This window comes from Pleurodeles waltl, chromosome 7 (assembly GCF_031143425.1).
Source record: "Pleurodeles waltl isolate 20211129_DDA chromosome 7, aPleWal1.hap1.20221129, whole genome shotgun sequence".
NCBI classification, from domain to species: Eukaryota; Metazoa; Chordata; class Amphibia; order Caudata; family Salamandridae; genus Pleurodeles; species Pleurodeles waltl.
This window is the reverse complement of record NC_090446.1, coordinates 1,466,078,389-1,466,095,891: the sequence shown is the minus strand read 5'-3', so window position 1 is coordinate 1,466,095,891 and position 17,503 is coordinate 1,466,078,389. Positions and strand designations below refer to the sequence as shown.

The 17,503-nt window shown below is 42.7% G+C and overlaps 1 protein-coding gene across 2 annotated transcripts in view; it reads left to right on the top strand.

Annotated features, from left to right (window-relative positions):
- Positions 1 to 17,503, top strand: part of HAUS5 (HAUS augmin like complex subunit 5) — a 246,752-nt gene that overhangs the window by 151,697 nt on the left and 77,552 nt on the right. For both annotated transcript variants that reach the window (XM_069201157.1, XM_069201156.1), the window contains exons 15-17: positions 5,165 to 5,245; positions 5,754 to 5,899; positions 14,758 to 14,872. In XM_069201157.1, coding sequence (XP_069057258.1) covers positions 5,165 to 5,245; positions 5,754 to 5,899; positions 14,758 to 14,872 — 342 coding nt within the window. The remainder of the gene's footprint in view (positions 1 to 5,164; positions 5,246 to 5,753; positions 5,900 to 14,757; positions 14,873 to 17,503) is intronic.

Below are 17,503 nucleotides of genomic sequence, written 5' to 3'. Positions count from 1 at the left end.
TGGACATTCACAAAGAAGCTCATAGACCTACCACTAGAGCTTGCTGTGTGGGGAATTGGAAACGTTTTGTCTGTTACTGTCACTCTAAACAAATCAACCCTTTCACAGCCACTGTACAAAGCAATGTCTGCTACCTGCTTCACTTACAAAAACGTTCACATCTATAAGATTACATCTTGCAGCCTATCTACAAAATAGGCGACACCTTTCTTTGTTCAAGGTTCCAGATATTAAAGCCTTTATGGAGGGGCTCAAGAGTGGTTCCACCCACACCCTCATTGGAACCTTAGTATTCTTCACATAAGACTCATGGGCCCTGCATTTTGAACCTCTACACTTGCACCCCCTTCAATTCCATTTTTGAAAGACCTACCTTCACCAGGATTGACACTCTGAACCTATTCCAAGACATTTCTCAGGGCTATCATAAATTCTACAGCAGATTGTGGCCTTTAAAGAGGCTATGCTGCAGTTCTTGCAGATAGTTGTGGTCTCTCTTGCACCTCATTAGAGGTGTCTGCGTCTAATGAGGCTTTCGCTGGGAGGTCCCCCCTGACACAGATTGACCCAGCTTGGCCTTTACCCAACCCTGTGATCAGTAATGGGCTGGTCCTCCATTCCTTTGTGGCAGGCCATACTGGGTCCAGAAGCACCAGTTCTGTCTGATGTTACTGGATGCCCTTGGGTGCTTGAATGCTGTGTGTATTTTGAGATGTTCTACACATACCCTAGGACATGGTGAGCAAAATACTCCCCACCCTTACTGAAGAGTTAATTAAAACTTTAGCACAGGTAATGCAAAATGGTCAGGGTGCAGCCAAATACATCTTAGTTGCCTGTTTCGACACCGCTGAATGAATTGGCTGTGCCATGGACACCCCTATTGTTGAGTGCTAGCTTTTTCAAGACTCTCAAACGTCTTTGATGGACAGGTAGTTTGAAGGGCTCATTCGACAGAAAGCAGATTCAAATCTGGAGTGCTTTAAAAACAGCTGGGCCACAGCCTGCTGCTGCCCGCCATTTGCATTAACCGTATTATATGTGCTCTTGGGGCTTAGCCTCCTGGCGGTGATAGCCCTCCCAGCCTCTTCCACAGCTACCCAACCTTTTTTTCTGCTCCAGAGGGAGAGATTGTACCAGAGGCTGTGAAAAGTAGCCAATGCTTCACCTTCTGTGCCCACCATCAAGCAGCTTCAGTTCTTCTGAGCACCTGGGGCCAGTAGGGGCAGGAATCTTTCTTGTCTGCTTGAAGGGCATGCAGTTAGATCAGTGGGTCTCACAGATTGTTTAATTTGGTTATGCCCTCCCTACGTCCCTCCAATTTGTGGCCATGTCACTGCATTGACCTAAGAAGCTGAGACACTTGAGGAAGGGCAGTTGCTGAGGGGCCTGAGACTGCTCTTGATTCTCATATTTCTAAACACCTTCCTCAGAGACCAGTTTAAGATGCCAACTTCGGCCCACACCTTATCTGCCTTGGACCCAGCAATTGGACTTGCAGGACACATGCTTACATGTACTTTTCCTGCAGGTGTTTTCTCCGGTTTGTTGCAGGGTTGGATCACTACCAATTCAACGCCCTGCCCTTCGGAATCACCTAGGCCCCAACGAACGTTCATGATAGTGATGGCAGTGGTTGCAGTCCATCTTTGCAGGTAGGAAGGTGTGTTCCCGTATCTCAGCGACTAGCTGCTGAAAGTGGACTCATCTCAGTTAATCGCATACCACCTACAGTCGTTGTTGCCCACCCTGTGGTACTGAATCAACAAATCTCATCTTCAGCCTGTTCAGAGGATTCCATTTTTCGGACTGTCCTCAACAAACTAGTTTGAAAACCTTTCTGCCCCTACAATGAGTCCTGGAAAGTTAGTCTATGATCCTGCTTGTGTTACACGCCTTTGGTGGGTTCAACACTGAGGGTGCCTCTTGGCAACATCTCTGACAAGATAGCTAGGACCTTCTGGGGTGAATGACGAATGCCAGTGTAACTTGCGATAGACCGATATTCTTGCCCCAACTAGAGCTCATGAAGGTCAGGGACGCTACTTCTCTGAGGGAGGGTAAATGGACGAGGTGAAGCTCTCAGACCTCTGGTTGAAGGCAGGGCTGGATTACCAGATAGGCAAAGTAGGCACCGGTCTGTGAGCCCCACTCCTTCTAGGGGCAGCTACAATGGATCAAATTAATATTGATTTGATCTTGAAAGAAAATTACAATCAATATTTCTTAGTGTTTTAAAAAATTTGAAAAAAATTAATCAACTCAAAGAAACGAAAACTTTACATTAGACTATAGAAAAAATTCTGCATTAATCTAATGCACCCATTAACAACTTAAAGTACATAAACATCAGATTCACATAACAGTTTGTCTCTTTTAAAGCTCATCTTCTGTCAGCTGTCAGTTTGTAAAAACATTTGGTGCAAAATATGTACGTGTGATGTGCAGTAGGATGGCCATCTCCATCTAGCGTCCAACATGTACCCTACTTAGTTCAATGTTATCCCACTCGAGCGCGTGCACGAGAAACCTCCAGTAGAGTCACTGCATTTTACAGAGCACTGCAAATGACTGCCATTTTGGGTTTGTTTTAAAGCGTGACATTTGAATGTGTAGGTTGTAATGCAATCACTGAGTTTATTTACATTTGAATAGTAGCGCCTCTAGTGTAAAAGTGAATTATCAACAAGTGTCCAACTAGTGAAAATAACCTAATAATATGAATAATAAAAAAATTGTGAATAAATTATTTTGTATTTTATATAAATGTAACAACAAAACTGAGTAAGTTTGAAATAAAATGCATTGTTATACAATTAGATGTTTAATTGGTATCACAATTAGATATTTCTGAAACTGCCATTTTGGGTCAGAAATCATTCCCCCTCTGTCTTACACATTAGGACATTGTTTGCGGTACTCTGTAAAATGTAGTGACTAACCTCCAGAAACAAAACTTGACTCCAGACCAGTGCTTAATTTGGGAATATTGTTTCTGGTATGGAGCTCCAGCACTTATTTTTCTGCCTCAAGCATTTACTGTGAGCAAAAGACACATATGGTAAAGACTGAGAAAGAGAACAATGTCACAAAGGGAGAGCACAGAAAGCTGCAAGAGTGAGCTGAATGGGCAGAGGGTGGCTGTAAATGGATTAAAAGGCCCCCAGATGGCTTCAGGATTACGCTGCCTTATATTCCGTGTTCACACATTTAATTGCAGCAGCCACACGTTTAAGAGGAGGGCTTTGGGCATCGGCACATTTTTATTTACAATTTAAGCAATGCTTCAGACCCTAATAGAGTATTTGAGAGTAGAAGCTTTGAGAACCCCAATTATTATTATATATATACGCGACATCCCGTCTGCGTTAGTAAGTCAGCTTTTTTGAGTTATAATGAAGTCTGATTAACTTCGCCGTCTAACTTCTACCTGAACAGAACAAATCTATCTTGCTTAGGCACTTTTACTCATTTTCGGCTGAGACTTAAGATTTCTTTCATCGTCTTGAATAAAGCATAAATATTGTTTGTCGTCGCTGTTTTGTAGTCCCAGAATGTCGACATCTGAAATTGTTGGTTGGTAAAAACATATTAGGAAATGATTTGAGAGAGGGAGAGGGGGCCCAGGTCCCGAAATTCCGACTGCCTACGGCCTCCACATGGTTTCACAAATCCTTTATCATTGGTAAATGCTTTGTTTGTCCCTGCTTGGGGCAGTTTTGTTACTGCCTTGGGCATCGACCCTGTTTCATGGATAATGTGCAATTATCCATGTAACAGGGCCGATTGCCGATTATTTCTGACTGCGAGCGAACTTCTTTTTCGCGTCTCCTTCGCGCTCATGGCAGCCATGGCGCTTTTGTATCATCTCTCTTATGTCAACTGTTTAACTTATAATTTTTAATTTAAGTGGCAGGAAAAGTCCATTTAGGAATTTACGACACTACTAACTCTAACTCGAGCAAGCGCAAGACGCATTGCATTGCAAATGCTTGTTTTGTCTGCTTCTGCCAGTTCTTTTCAATGTACTTTCATGGACCTTATTTTGATTCTTACCTTTTTGATGTAAATGCCTTTTGAGCCATTGCATAGTTCTATCATGAAATTGTTGATCTTAAAGCTGTCTTTTGTGTTGCACTCACTTTGGCACATTGCGCTTGAGAACTACAAACTGGTGCATAGGACTAGAACATGCTTCTTCCCAAAGGTAGTGTTTTCCTTTGGTGTCGACCATGCTTCCTGTTTGATTTTTCTCTGCCACATTCCCTTTAAAGGATAGGAGAGATTCACTTTTCACTAGTTAGATTCTAATTCTGTTCTTAGTTTCTACATTGATAGGAGCAAGAGCACCACGTGGATTACCGACTCTTGTCAAGGTATCGTTCTCTGTGTCAAGCTGTGCTACACCTTGGCCAAGTAAGAGCTGCCTTGCCTAGGATCATCCCGGAGTTGGTCATCTGCAGGGTCGCCAATCGGCCCCGTGCAAACCTCCATCTACTATCATGATTCTCGGGCCGGAAAGCAGGGTCATTTTGGAGTTAGTTCCTGCAGAAAGTCCACTCTCCAGACCCATATCTTTGTGTGGGTAGTGACTTGGGATCAATTTAAAAGGAATCTGTGGTTAAGAGTATCCATCAGGACAAGTAAAATATTTCTGGTGAATCTGGTACCCTGTTTGTCAATCTGTCAGCATCTGAGGGCCCACATGTTGCTTGTGAAACTGACATCATCACATAGGTGTTGAACCTTTATGTGACTCTACATAATCACTTCTGGAGGTGGGTCACCACTGAGCACGATGGCACCACCTTCAAAGATGCAAGAGCTGTTGAATGAAAAATGTCAGTTTCTATTCTAGGTCTGAATGATTCAAAAGGTGAAAAGTCTGCAGTAAAAGAGTATCCATGAAAACGAGCATTGCTGACAGTATGTAACTTGTTCATTTTTAAATCTCTTACACTGAGCAGTGCAAGGCTAGCTGAGCTAGCAGTAAATGGCAGTGAATCTGATCTTTTTCTAGTGGGTCTGGCACAAGGTGTTGTTGGATTGTACTTGAGTTGGAAGTTGGGAAGGTTGATTAGCAGTGGGCGTTTTCAGTGACGGTGAGTGGCAGGGATTGTGCTTGCTTTAAAACTATTCTAATTGTTCAGGTTTTGTGTCCCAGGCTAGAAAACAGGAACAGATTCAGATCCTTATTGCGGGAAACTCTTGCAGCAAATCAGAGCTCAAGAAGAGCCAGGTAGAGGTGAGTTTCTTTTATTTCAGCTTGCAATTGGCATTTATGGCGTTATTTGCTGTCACTAAAGAAGTTACGAGGGTTGGGGATTGACTGCTGAGGGGGAAGCATTGGAGGAAGGTGACTCCTGCAGAACGTACAAATATATAAAATCCTAATAAAAGTAAGGGCAATGACTGGAAGGAAAGACCTTTTGATGTCATTAGGAGGCTGGATGAGGCCTACAATCAGGGAGGTGAGGGGACCGGGGTACTGTGGTGTTAAAAGTACTTCTAGAAGGATGTGCTCTCCTTGGGTGAGGTGGAATTCAGTGCTGACTCTGGATACATGTTGGGGCAGATTTTTCATTTAGTTAGTGAGCAGTGATTATGTGGGTGTGTACAGTGGTGACTGGGGCAAGGGAGGGTTGGGTGGTGTTGTGTTTACAAGTGAATCTGGAAGGCATTCCCTTTCAGTGAATTCCTTCACTTCTGCTTTAATTATCACTCATTCCCTCTTACCTGCTTCTAAACATCAGGTCCAACAGTTTGTACAGATGAAGGTGGTGCTGCCAGTGAATGAAATGACGCCCGAGGTGTCTGTCCTGTATGGAGCAGTGGATCAGGAAGTGCAGCAATTTAGAAATATATCTCTCCCTTCTCTCCAACGCGTGACCCTGGATGAGTAAGTTCCATTTTGTCCTATCTTTGCTCTCCGAGAGCTCCTTGAGTTTGCATGCTACATTCATTGCATGGTTGTAGACATGCATTGACATTGGTGTTTCCTTGGTTGGCAGGTCACTGCTTCAGGTGATGCAACATTTCTGTGTGTGAATGAAGCCTACACTGCTGCTGCACATGCTCTGAGGAATGTGACCTTTTGCTGCTCATGCCATACTTTTGACTGAACTGCTCATGCAATATGCTATGTATGTATATATATATATATATATATATATATATATATATATCTATATGTTCGATGGCATGTGTAGCTGCAGATACACATGCTGTGCACATCCCGCCATCTGGTGTTGGGCTCGGAGTGTTACAAGTTGTTTTTCTTCGAAGAAGTCTTTTCGAGTCACGAGACCGAGGGACTCCTCCCATTTTGACTCCATTGCGCATGGGCGTCGACTCCATCTTAGATTGTTTTTTTTCCCGCCATCGGGTTCGGACGTGTTCCTTTTCGCTCCGTGTTTCGGGTCGGAAAGTAAGTTAGTATCTCGGAAAAAACGTCGGTATTGTTTGTGTTCGGTATCGGGTTAGTTACAACAGATCGACACCGAATTTTGAAGAGCTCCGGTGGCCCTTCGGGGTTTTCTTTTCGATCCCCGTCGGGGCCTGGTCGGCCCGGCCACGTGTGACTTCAAGGCTGATGGAACGGACCCCATTCCGCTTCTGTCCAAAATGCCATAACAAGTATCCGTATACGGATCAGCATCTGGGCTGTAACTTTTGCTTGTCTCCAGAGCACAAGGAAGATACTTGTGAAGCCTGTCGAGCGTTTCGGTCGAGGAAGACGTTAAGAGACCGAAGAGCCAGAAGACTGCAGATGGCGTTGACGCCGACAGAACAAGAGCGTTTCGAGGAGGAAGAGGAAGCTTTCTCTATCCACGAGTCGGACTCGGAAGAGCTCGAGGCCGAAGAAATACCGAAAAACGTGAGTAAGACGTCAAAACATAAGACTCACGAGAAGTCAACAAAAGCCCAGGGGACGCCACCGCCAACAGGCCATGGCTTAACCCAAAAAATAGGTGACTGATCCAAGGCACCGAAAAAGGGCACGCTTGTGTCGAAGTCATCCGACTCCGATCGAGATACCGCCACACAGCAATCTCGGACCCGAGACATCGGCTCAGAGAAATTTCGGCACCGAGACACCACCACGCCGAAAATTAAAAAGGTTTCTTCGGAGCCTAAAAAGACGTCCGAAAAAGTTTCGGTTCCGAAACATCCAGCCTCGGAGCCGAAAACAGGTTCCTATACAGAGGAACAAGGATTGTCCTCCCAAATGCAAAAGCATAGATTCGGAGAGGAACATGAAGCAGTAGAGCCAGACTATACTCAAAGAAGGCTCCACATTCAAGAAGACACAGGGAAGATAACCACTCTTCCACCAATTAAAATAAAAAGAAGACTTGCCTTTCAAGAAAAGGACAAGCAGCCACAGGCAAAGGTAGCAAGGAAAACTACTCCACCACCATCAGTGCACACATCACCGGTAGCAACTCCTCCACTGATGCACTCCCCGACTCATACTACAATGAGTCAAGATGATCCCGATGCATGGGACCTTTACGATGCTCCAGTATCGGACAACAGCCCAGACTCGTACCCTGCCAGACCGTCCCCACCTGAGGATAGTACATCTTACACACAGGTAGTCGCAAGGGCAGCTGCTTTCCATAACGTCACCTTGCATTCTGAACCAATTGAGGATGACTTTTTGTTTAATACGCTATCCTCCACTCGTAGCCAATACCAAAGCCTACCTGTGCTCCCAGGAATGCTAAAACATTCAAAACAAATCTTTCAGGATCCTGTTAAAGGCCGAGCCATAACTCCAAGGGTGGAGAAAAAGTACAAGCCACCGCCAACAGATCCAGTTTATATTACAACGCAGTTAACACCAGACTCTGTAGTTGTCGGGGCAGCTCGTAAGAGAGCTAACTCTCATACCTCGGGGGACGCACCACCTCCAGACAAGGAGAGTCGCAAATTTGATGCTGCGGGCAAAAGGGTTGCAGCACAAGCAGCAAACCAATGGCGCATTGCCAATTCGCAAGCACTTTTGGCAAGATACGATAAAGCTCACTGGGATGAGATGCAACATTTCATAGAACACTTACCCAAGGAGTTCCAGAAAAGAGCACAACAAGTGGTGGAAGAAGGACTAAGTATCTCTAATAATCAGATACAGTCTTCAATGTATGCAGCAGATACGGCTGCAAGGACAATAAATACTGCAATAACAATAAGAAGGCACTCATGGCTGCGCACGTCAGGGTTCAAGCCGGAAATTCAACAAGCCGTGCTAAATATGCCATTTAATGAACAGCAGTTGTTTGGGCCGGAAGTCGACACTGCTATTGATAAACTCAAGAAAGACACTGATACAGCAAAAGCCATGGGCGCAGTCTACTCCCCGCAGAGCAGAGGCACATTTCGCAAAACACCTTTTAGGGGAGGGTTTCGAGGGCAACCTACAGAAACCACAACATCACAAACAAGGCCCACTTACCAAAGCCAATATCAGCGGGGAGGTTTTCGGGGGCAATATAGAGGGGGACAATTCCACAAAAATAGAGGAAAGTTCCAAAGCCCCAAAACTCCTCAAAATAAGCAGTGACTTACAAGTCACACATCCCCATCACATAACACCTGTGGGGGGAGACTAAGCCAATTTTACAAACATTGGGAGGAGATAACAACAGATACTTGGGTACTAGCAATTATCCAGCATGGTTATTGCATAGAATTTCTCAAATTCCCTCCAACAGTCCCACCGAAAACACACAGTATGTCAAAACAACATATAGATCTTCTAGGATTAGAAGTTCAAGCATTGCTCCAAAAAGAAGCAATAGAATTAGTACCAAAACAAGAATTAAACACAGGAGTTTACTCACTGTACTTTCTAATACCCAAAAAAGACAAGAGTCTAAGACCTATACTAGATCTCAGAACATTAAATACATACATCAAATCATACCACTTTCACATGGTTACATTACAAGAAGTAATCTCACTGCTCAAACAACAAGACTACATGACAACACTGGATCTAAAGGATGCATATTTCCATATACCAATACATCCTTCACACAGAAAGTACCTAAGGTTTGTATTCCAAGGGATACATTACCAATTCAAAGTGTTGCCATTCGGAATAACAACTGCGCCAAGAGTTTTTACAAAATGTCTGGCAGTAGTAGCTGCACATATCAGAAGGCAGCAAATACATGTGTTCCTGTACCTAGACGATTGGTGAATCAAAACCAACATGCAAATACAGTGTTCACAACACACAAAATATGTCATAGAAACTCTACACAAACTAGGTTTCTCAATCAACTACCCAAAGTCACACCTTCTGCCGTGTCAAACACAGCAATACCTAGGAGCAACAATCAACACAGTAAAAGGGATTGCCACTCCAAGTCCACAAAGAGTCCAAACATTTCACAATGTAATACAAGCCATGTATCCAAAACAAAAGATACAGGTCAAAATGGTAATGAAACTGCTAGGCATGATGTCTTCATGCATAGCCATTGTCCCAAATGCAAGGCTGCACATACGGCCCTTACAACAGTGCCTAGCATCACAATGGTCACAAGCACAGGGTCAACTTCTAAATCTGGTGTTGATAGACCGCCAAACATACATCTCGCTTCAATGGTGGAACAGTATCAATTTAAACCAAGGGCGGCCTTTTCAAGACCCAGTGCCACAATACGTGATAACAGATGCATCCATGACAGGGTGGGGAGCACACCTCAATCAGCACAGCATCCAAGGACAATGGAACATACAGCAAAGACAGTTTCATATAAATCACTTAGAACTGTTAGCGGTATTCCTAGCGCTAAAAGCATTTCAACCCATAATAACCCACAAATACATTCTTGTCAAAACAGACAACATGACAACAATGTATTACCTAAACAAACAGGGAGGGACACACTCGACACAGTTGTGTCTCCTGACACAAAAAATATGGCATTGGGCAATTCACAACCACATTCGCCTAATAGCACAATTTATTCCAGGATTCAGAATCAGTTAGCAGACAATCTCTCTCGGGATCACCAACAGATCCACCAATGGGAAATTCATCCCCAAATACTGAACACTTACTTCCGAATTTGGGGAACACCACAGATAGATCTATTTGCAACAAAGGAAAACTCAAAATGCCAAAACTTTGCATCCACGTACCCACAACATCAGTCTCAGGGCAATGCGCTATGGATGAACTGGTCAGGGATATTTGCGTACGCTTTTCCCCCTCTCCCACTCCTTCCATATCTATTAAACAAGTTGAGTCAAAACAAACTCAAACTCATACTAATAGCACCAACATGGGCAAGACAACCTTGGTACACAACACTACTAGACCTTTCAGTAGTACCTCATGTCAAACTACCAAACAGATCAGATCTTTTAACACAACACAAACAACAGATCAGACATCCAAATCCAGCATCGCTGAATCTAGCAATTTGGCTCCTGAAATCCTAGAATTCGGGCACTTAGACCTCACACAGGAATGTATGGAGGTCATAAGACAAGCTAGGAAGCCTACCACTAGACACTGCTATGCAAATAAGTGGAAAAGATTTGTTTATTACTGCCATAATAATCAAATTCAACCCTTACACGCATCTGCAAAAGATATAGTAGGATACTTACTACATTTGCAAAAGTCAAAACTAGCTTTCTCTTCCATTAAAATACATCTTACTGCAATTTCAGCTTACCTGCAAATTACGCACTCAACTTCATTATTTAGGATACCAGTCATAAAAGCATTTATGGAAGGCCTAAAGAGAATTATACCACCAAGAACACCACCAGTTCCTTCATGGAACCTCAACATTGTCTTAACACGACTCATGGGTCCACCTTTTGAGCCCATGCACTCTTGTGAAATGCAATACTTAACGTGGAAAGTTGCATTTTTAATTGGCATCACATCTCTAAGAAGAGTGAGTGAAATTCAAGCATTTACCATTCAAGAACCATTTATTCAAATACACAAAAATAAAGTAGTTCTACGGACAAATCCTAAATTTTTACCAAAAGTAATCTCACCGTTCCACTTGAATCAAACAGTAGAATTACCAGTGTTCTTCCCACAGCCAGATTCTGTAGCTGAAAGAGCACTACATATATTAGACATCAAAAGAGCACTAATGTACTACATTGACAGAACAAAACTAATTTGAAAGACAAAACAACTGTTTAATGCCTTTCAAAAACCTCATACAGGAAATCCAATTTCAAAACAAGGCATTGCTAGATGGATAGTTAAGTGCATTCAAACCTGCTATCTTAAAGCTAAAAGAGAGCTGCCTATTACACCAAAGGCTCACTCAACCAGAAAGAAAGGTGCTACCATGGCCTTTCTAGGAAATATTCCAATGAACTAAATATGTAAGGCAGCAACATGGTCTACGCCTCATACATTTACCAAGCACTACTGTGTAGATGTGTTAACTGCACAACAGGCAACAGTAGGTCAAGCTGTACTAAGAACATTATTTCAAACTACTTCAACTCCTACAGGCTGAGCCACCGCTTTTGGGGAGATAACTGCTTACTAGTCTATGCACAGCATGTGTATCTGCAGCTACACATGCCACCGAACGGAAAATGTCACTTACCCTGTGTACATCTGTTCGTGGCATTAGTCGCTGCAGATTCACATGCGCCCACCCACCTCCCCGGGAGCCTGTAGCCGTTTAGAAGTAGATCTTGAACATTTGTACATTTGTAAATATATTACTTTAAAATTAATTATATACATACGTATTCACTCCATTGCATGGGCACTATTACTAGCATACACAACTCCTACCTCACCCTCTGCGGGGAAAACAATCTAAGATGGAGTCGACGCCCATGCGCAATGGAGTCGAAATGGGAGGAGTCCCTCAGTCTCGTGACTCGAAAAGACTTCTTCGAAGAAAAACAACTTGTAACACTCCAAGCCCAACACCAGATGGCGGGATGTGCACAGCATGTGAATCTGCAGCGACTAATGCCACGAACAGATGTACACTGGGTAAGTGACATTTTCCATATATATATATATATATATATATATATATATATATATATATATATATATTTTCACGGAAAAAAAACAAAGGTTACAGGGACTTTATAGTAAGGAAATCGATTTTAAAAAAACATAGAAATTCACTTAAAAAAACAAAGGTTACATGGAGGTTATAGTTAGTTTCACATTTTAAATGTACAAAACCATAGAAATTCACCAGTTATAGTTAGTTACCTCAAGTAACTAAAACTTGTGCCCTAAGGTAACCATAACTCACGTCCTCGCCATGCAAAATTTTTTCATCAACACTTTTCACAGCAAATATTACATTGATACTATGAATGATGTTATAAAATGTCATGAGTGCCGTCATTTGTGGTCTAACAGTGCATGGTGAGGGTGTGAGTTATAGTTACCTTAAGGCACATTATTTGGAGTTGGATTAATTAAAAGTTTGCCCCTTGTGACCCCCCCTCCCTCTCTCCTCCCCTCCATTTTCCAACTACAGTGTTGCACCGGTGGGTGGTGGTCCAACGGAGGCCCCCTCCGTATCCAAAAGAATGACCCCCAGGGAGGTGGTGGTCCCCGGGGCATCGGGACAGGTCCAGAAGCCCCTACCCCCGCATCCACTATGCTTTTACAAAAAAAAAAAAGGACTTAGCCCACCACCCGGGGGCATTAAACGAACAAAGTGCTTTTTTTTTTTTTTTGACGAGTGGATTCATGGATCTCTGCTTGGAAAATTTACAAAAAAGTATTTTTTTTTTACCCTTGGGGGGTGGGGGGGGGTCATGGTTTGGCTGGGGCTAAGGGGTCAGGGTTTTCCTGCCCTGGCCCCTTTTTTTTGTTTGTTTTTTTCTTTTTTTTTTTTTTACTTTTTTTTGGGGGACTCAGCTCAAGCAAGTCCAAGATGGCTGACAACACTTCAACAGCTTCTGTTGTTTGTGTTATCAGCCAATCAGATGTCAACAAGCGATCGTTAGGGGTTGCGAATCCTTTGCATCTCTAGATATTCAAATTTGTTTTCTGCTTGATTTCTCAAAAACTACTGAACGGAATTACACCAAAACAAAAACACTATTTCTGGACCAGGACCTACCTTCCTGCCAAATGTGGTGTAATTCCATCCAGGAGCCTTTGTGCTATCACTGTTAAAAATCCCTATGGAAACATTGATGAGGAAAATGTGTTTTGAGAACCCCTTTTTTCTTGGCCCCCCTGGACGGATCACCCCGAAACTTTCCAGGCAGCAGCTGACTGTACTGGCAAATTTTTGTGTATTTTACACACTTGTGTCCATCTGAATACCCTTCGGTGGCTTGTCTAATTTGTTTCTAGCTGGAGTGTGTGTGCATAGTTTGTGGGTGACCTTTGTGGGAATCGTTAGGTGTTGAGCACTCCATAAGTCATCAGGCACACGTCTTGACACCATGAACCTGACCCCTCTGAGTAGTACTTAAACCAAGAGTAGTGTAAGCTTTATAGAATTGCATCCACCTGTCCTTGGGTAGCAGTACTTTGGTCTTTATTCCCTTCATACTTTTCAATGTGTCACAGAGCTGGGATTCTTGTAAGAACTGTATGTTTATCCTGGCCAGCATCCAGTTGTTAGTTGTGGCATGCTATTGGTCCATGGCAGGGGAACAGTCTCTCTTACCCCTTCATTAGTTGGAGGTAATCTGAAGATCTATAGATCTGGTGGGGTGGGCCATACTTATGCAGTCTGTACCAAAAAAAGGAATTTGCAACACATCCAAATATTGGAAATATCATCTATGTATTAATGCAGATTTAACTTGCATGATCATTTCCTGAAGGCTGTAGAACGTTTTACAAAAACGAGCATTGGCAAAGTCAGTAGGTACCACCCTTTTAATGCAAGTGCCAGGCTTTCTTGCTTTGTCAATGCTTGCTTCTAATTCGTTTTTTTTTTTTTTTACATAAAGTAAAATAAAAAAATAAAAATACTGGGAATAAAGTATACATATCTAAAAGTATTTCAAAACTGGTAATTGAATTTAATATTTTCAAGCTTTATAAATGGCCTGCTTTATTTTACAAAATGCCATTCATTCTACACTTAATTTAAAAAAGAAAAAGCAAATGTCAGAATTAAAAGGAAAACGCTTACCAATGCCTAACTCACTACAGGACTCAGAGCTGAAACATGCACAAGCCATTTGCTCCTCTGCAGTAGCTTAGGTAGCAGATGTATGTGCTTCTGTAAGAAGACAGCTCAGTTTCAGTCATGCTACTTACACCTTTTCCCTCAAATACCTTCAGAATTTGGGAATCCGCAGAACTCTAGTACACCAGAAACGAAAGACCCCAGTTGTTGCAATTCGGCCCCACTAACTTTTGCTTGCCCTGAGACCATCTGACCTGGGATTCTCACATGGCCAGCTGCGCTCTTACCTTGTATTTGACCTGCCAGAGCTGATTGAATGAATCATTGCAAGCAGTAGTAACCCCTTGCCATTGGCACTGCGCATTAAAGAAGCTGCTTTTGGAAATAGCCAATACTTTGATATGTTGGTTTATAAGAGATACAAAGATTACACTTTTTCTACAGAGCATTATGGTTTGTTGAGTTGGAGATGACTGGTATGTGTGAGAACAGTCAGTGAGATTTGTAAGAAAGCATAGTTGTATTAAGGGAATTTTGGATGTCTTATAGGGCTGTTCTTGGTCTCTGTTGCAGTTTCTTCATTTTTTAGTACTGAGTTTTCTATTGCTTATGTTTTTTTGTGCAGGCTGCATCGTGTTCCAATGCAAGAACTGTCCATTTACAGATTTGACAGCCCTCCAGCCCCTGGCATATATGACCTACAGGATGTCTGTCAGAGAGTTACATTTCCTCCATATAAGGTTAGTCGTGAGATGCTTGATCTAGCTGCGAGTATAGCTCGTTTATGTATTATTTATTAGGGCCCCTGTCCTATCAAATGTTTCTCACTCGTGTTTAAATATTAGGGAAAATATTATGGGTCCATCATACTAGAAAAAACAGAAATGTCATAGGCTCATTCCCAAAGTTAGCTTCTGAGAATTTCATTCTCTCCCTATTTGTAAGCTTAGTCCTAGGACTGTCTATATACTTTGTGTGCATTTGCCTTTTTTGGGGGCTATCTGCTTTGCCAGGCCTCCTTTTCTGCAAGGGCTGCATATGAAATGTTGCAGTTACAAAATATCGGTCAATTGTGGTTACTTTATATGGATTTTTGTTAGGACCCAGTATGTGGTTTGAGCTGAATTTGTACAGCTGCTTAATCAAATATTAGTGCATCCTGTACCGTTTGTTTTGTGTTGGCACATGAATAGAAACTCTAGAGAACCGGGTGTTTCCTTCAGAAGCATATTTTGTATTCAAGTCACACCCTGTTTAAATCTCTTCCATTGATTTATTTGGATCACTCCTTGTATCCTGTGAGTTCGCTCACTTTAATTCTCTTATCAAAATTGTCATTGATTGTTTTCATACTTGGATTGTTCCATAATGATCGGTTTTCATAAAGTCCCTCAAATTTGGAGTTTAGATCATATTTTCTTAACAGAAAGGACTTACAGTTAGAACTTCCAGTTTCTAGATATATACAATAGGCTCTGTTGTTTCTACAAAAGGTGGGCAATGTGTAGAACGTTGCTTTTCAAGACTGTAGACATCTTGTAAGGTTTGAACATTATGGGACAATGGTTCCAACATGGTGCTGCATTTTGATCACATCTCTGCAGTAAGATACTTGAAGCTATTCTGCAGTTATAGCGTTCTTACAGTACTGTCCACATTTGTGGGTGCATTGATCAGTACAGATTATTATTTGATGGAGATTTGGGTAGCTTGCCTAGTCTACCCGAGTGCTGTGAGAGGTTTGTAAGCTATAATGCCACATTTACCACTACTGTTTTACCTTTTCCTGAGATTGGAAAATCACAGGCTCTCTACCTTTCCAAGATGACACTTAGATACATTTCCACTCCAGAACCGGAAATACCAATAAATTATGAACTTCTGATTCCGGGTGTTTTATAGCAAAGACAGTGCTGAGATGCCATGCAGATGTTGAGATTAGCAGAGTGTTCATCAAAAGTAGGTAAGCGCTAAGAATGCATGATACACAAGGGCATTTTACATTTTATTCTCTAAAGTCGTAGCCGGTACGGACAGACTCTTTAGGCTGTATTGGATTCCTTATGCTCTTCTAACATCGTCCTTTCAACATCTCGCAAGTAGGTTGTCATTAGGGTCACTGCATCCATTCTATCCACATGTTTTTGATGATTTCCACGTTTATCACTGGATGATATTGTTTTATGATTTGAGGAGTACCATTGAACACCGACACTGTAGCAATTCACAAAGCACCTAATGGTGCATGAACTGTTTCAAAGACAACAGAAGGAAGAGCAGCTATTCATGTCCATGAGTACAATTTGTTTTTTACATTAAATTGAATATATCTTTTGTTTTGTCAATATTGGTTTGAACATTGGATGTATTAGAGTTATTTTTGTATACATTATCAGCTACTATCAATCAGTCAATCAGGATTTATAAAGCACAGCTAATCACCCAGTAGGGTATGCAGGCGCTTACAGTTCCCAGACGCTTATTCAAACTGCCAGGTCTTAAGGGCCATTCAGAATTCCGGAAGTGAGGTAATGGTCCCAAGGTGTGTGGGGAGGCCGATCCAGATTTTTGCTGCGATGTGAGAGAAGGAGCGTCCTCCACTTCTGCTTCAGTACATGTGGGGAATATAGGCAAGTGAAAGGGAGGCAGAGCGTAGTCTTCTCGACATTTGGTGGAAGTGCAGGATTTGGTTAATGTATGCGGGTCCTTGGTTGTGTAGAGCCTTGTGTGTGTGTGTGTGTGGGTCAGCAGCTTGAATTGGCATCTCTTCTGTACTGGGAGCCAGTGGAGTTGCCGGAGGTGGAGTGTGATGTGCTTTTGTCAGGAAAGGTCGAGGATGAGTCTGGGTGCAGCGTTCTGTAGTCTGAAGTGTTGGTAGGAGGTGTGCAGCGATTCCTACATAGTGTTTTGCTGTAGTCTAGTCAGCTGGTGATGAGGGCCTGTTATGGTGTGTCTCGTGTGTAGCGGTAGCCAGTTGAAGATCTTATGTAGCATGCACACAGTGAGGAAGCAGGTGGAGGAGATGGCGTTGATCTGTGATTTCATGGTGAGTTTGTTGTCAGTGATGATTCTGAGGCTTGTCGCATAGTCAGAGGGAGTGGGTGCGGGTACCAGGTCTGATGGCCACCAGGAGTCATTCCATGTGTTTCTGCTGTTGGCAAAGATCAGTACTTCCGTTGTGTCTGTGTTCAGCTGAAGGCAGTTCTTCATCCAGTCAGTGACGCTTGTCATGAATCTGTGGAAGTTGGTTCTGGTGGTGGAGGGGTCGTCGGTGAGTGAGAGGATGAGTTGGGTGTCGTCTGCCTAGGAAATTATGTTGACAGTGTGGGATCTGACCATGTTGGTCAGCGAGGTCATGTGTTGGAGAGCGT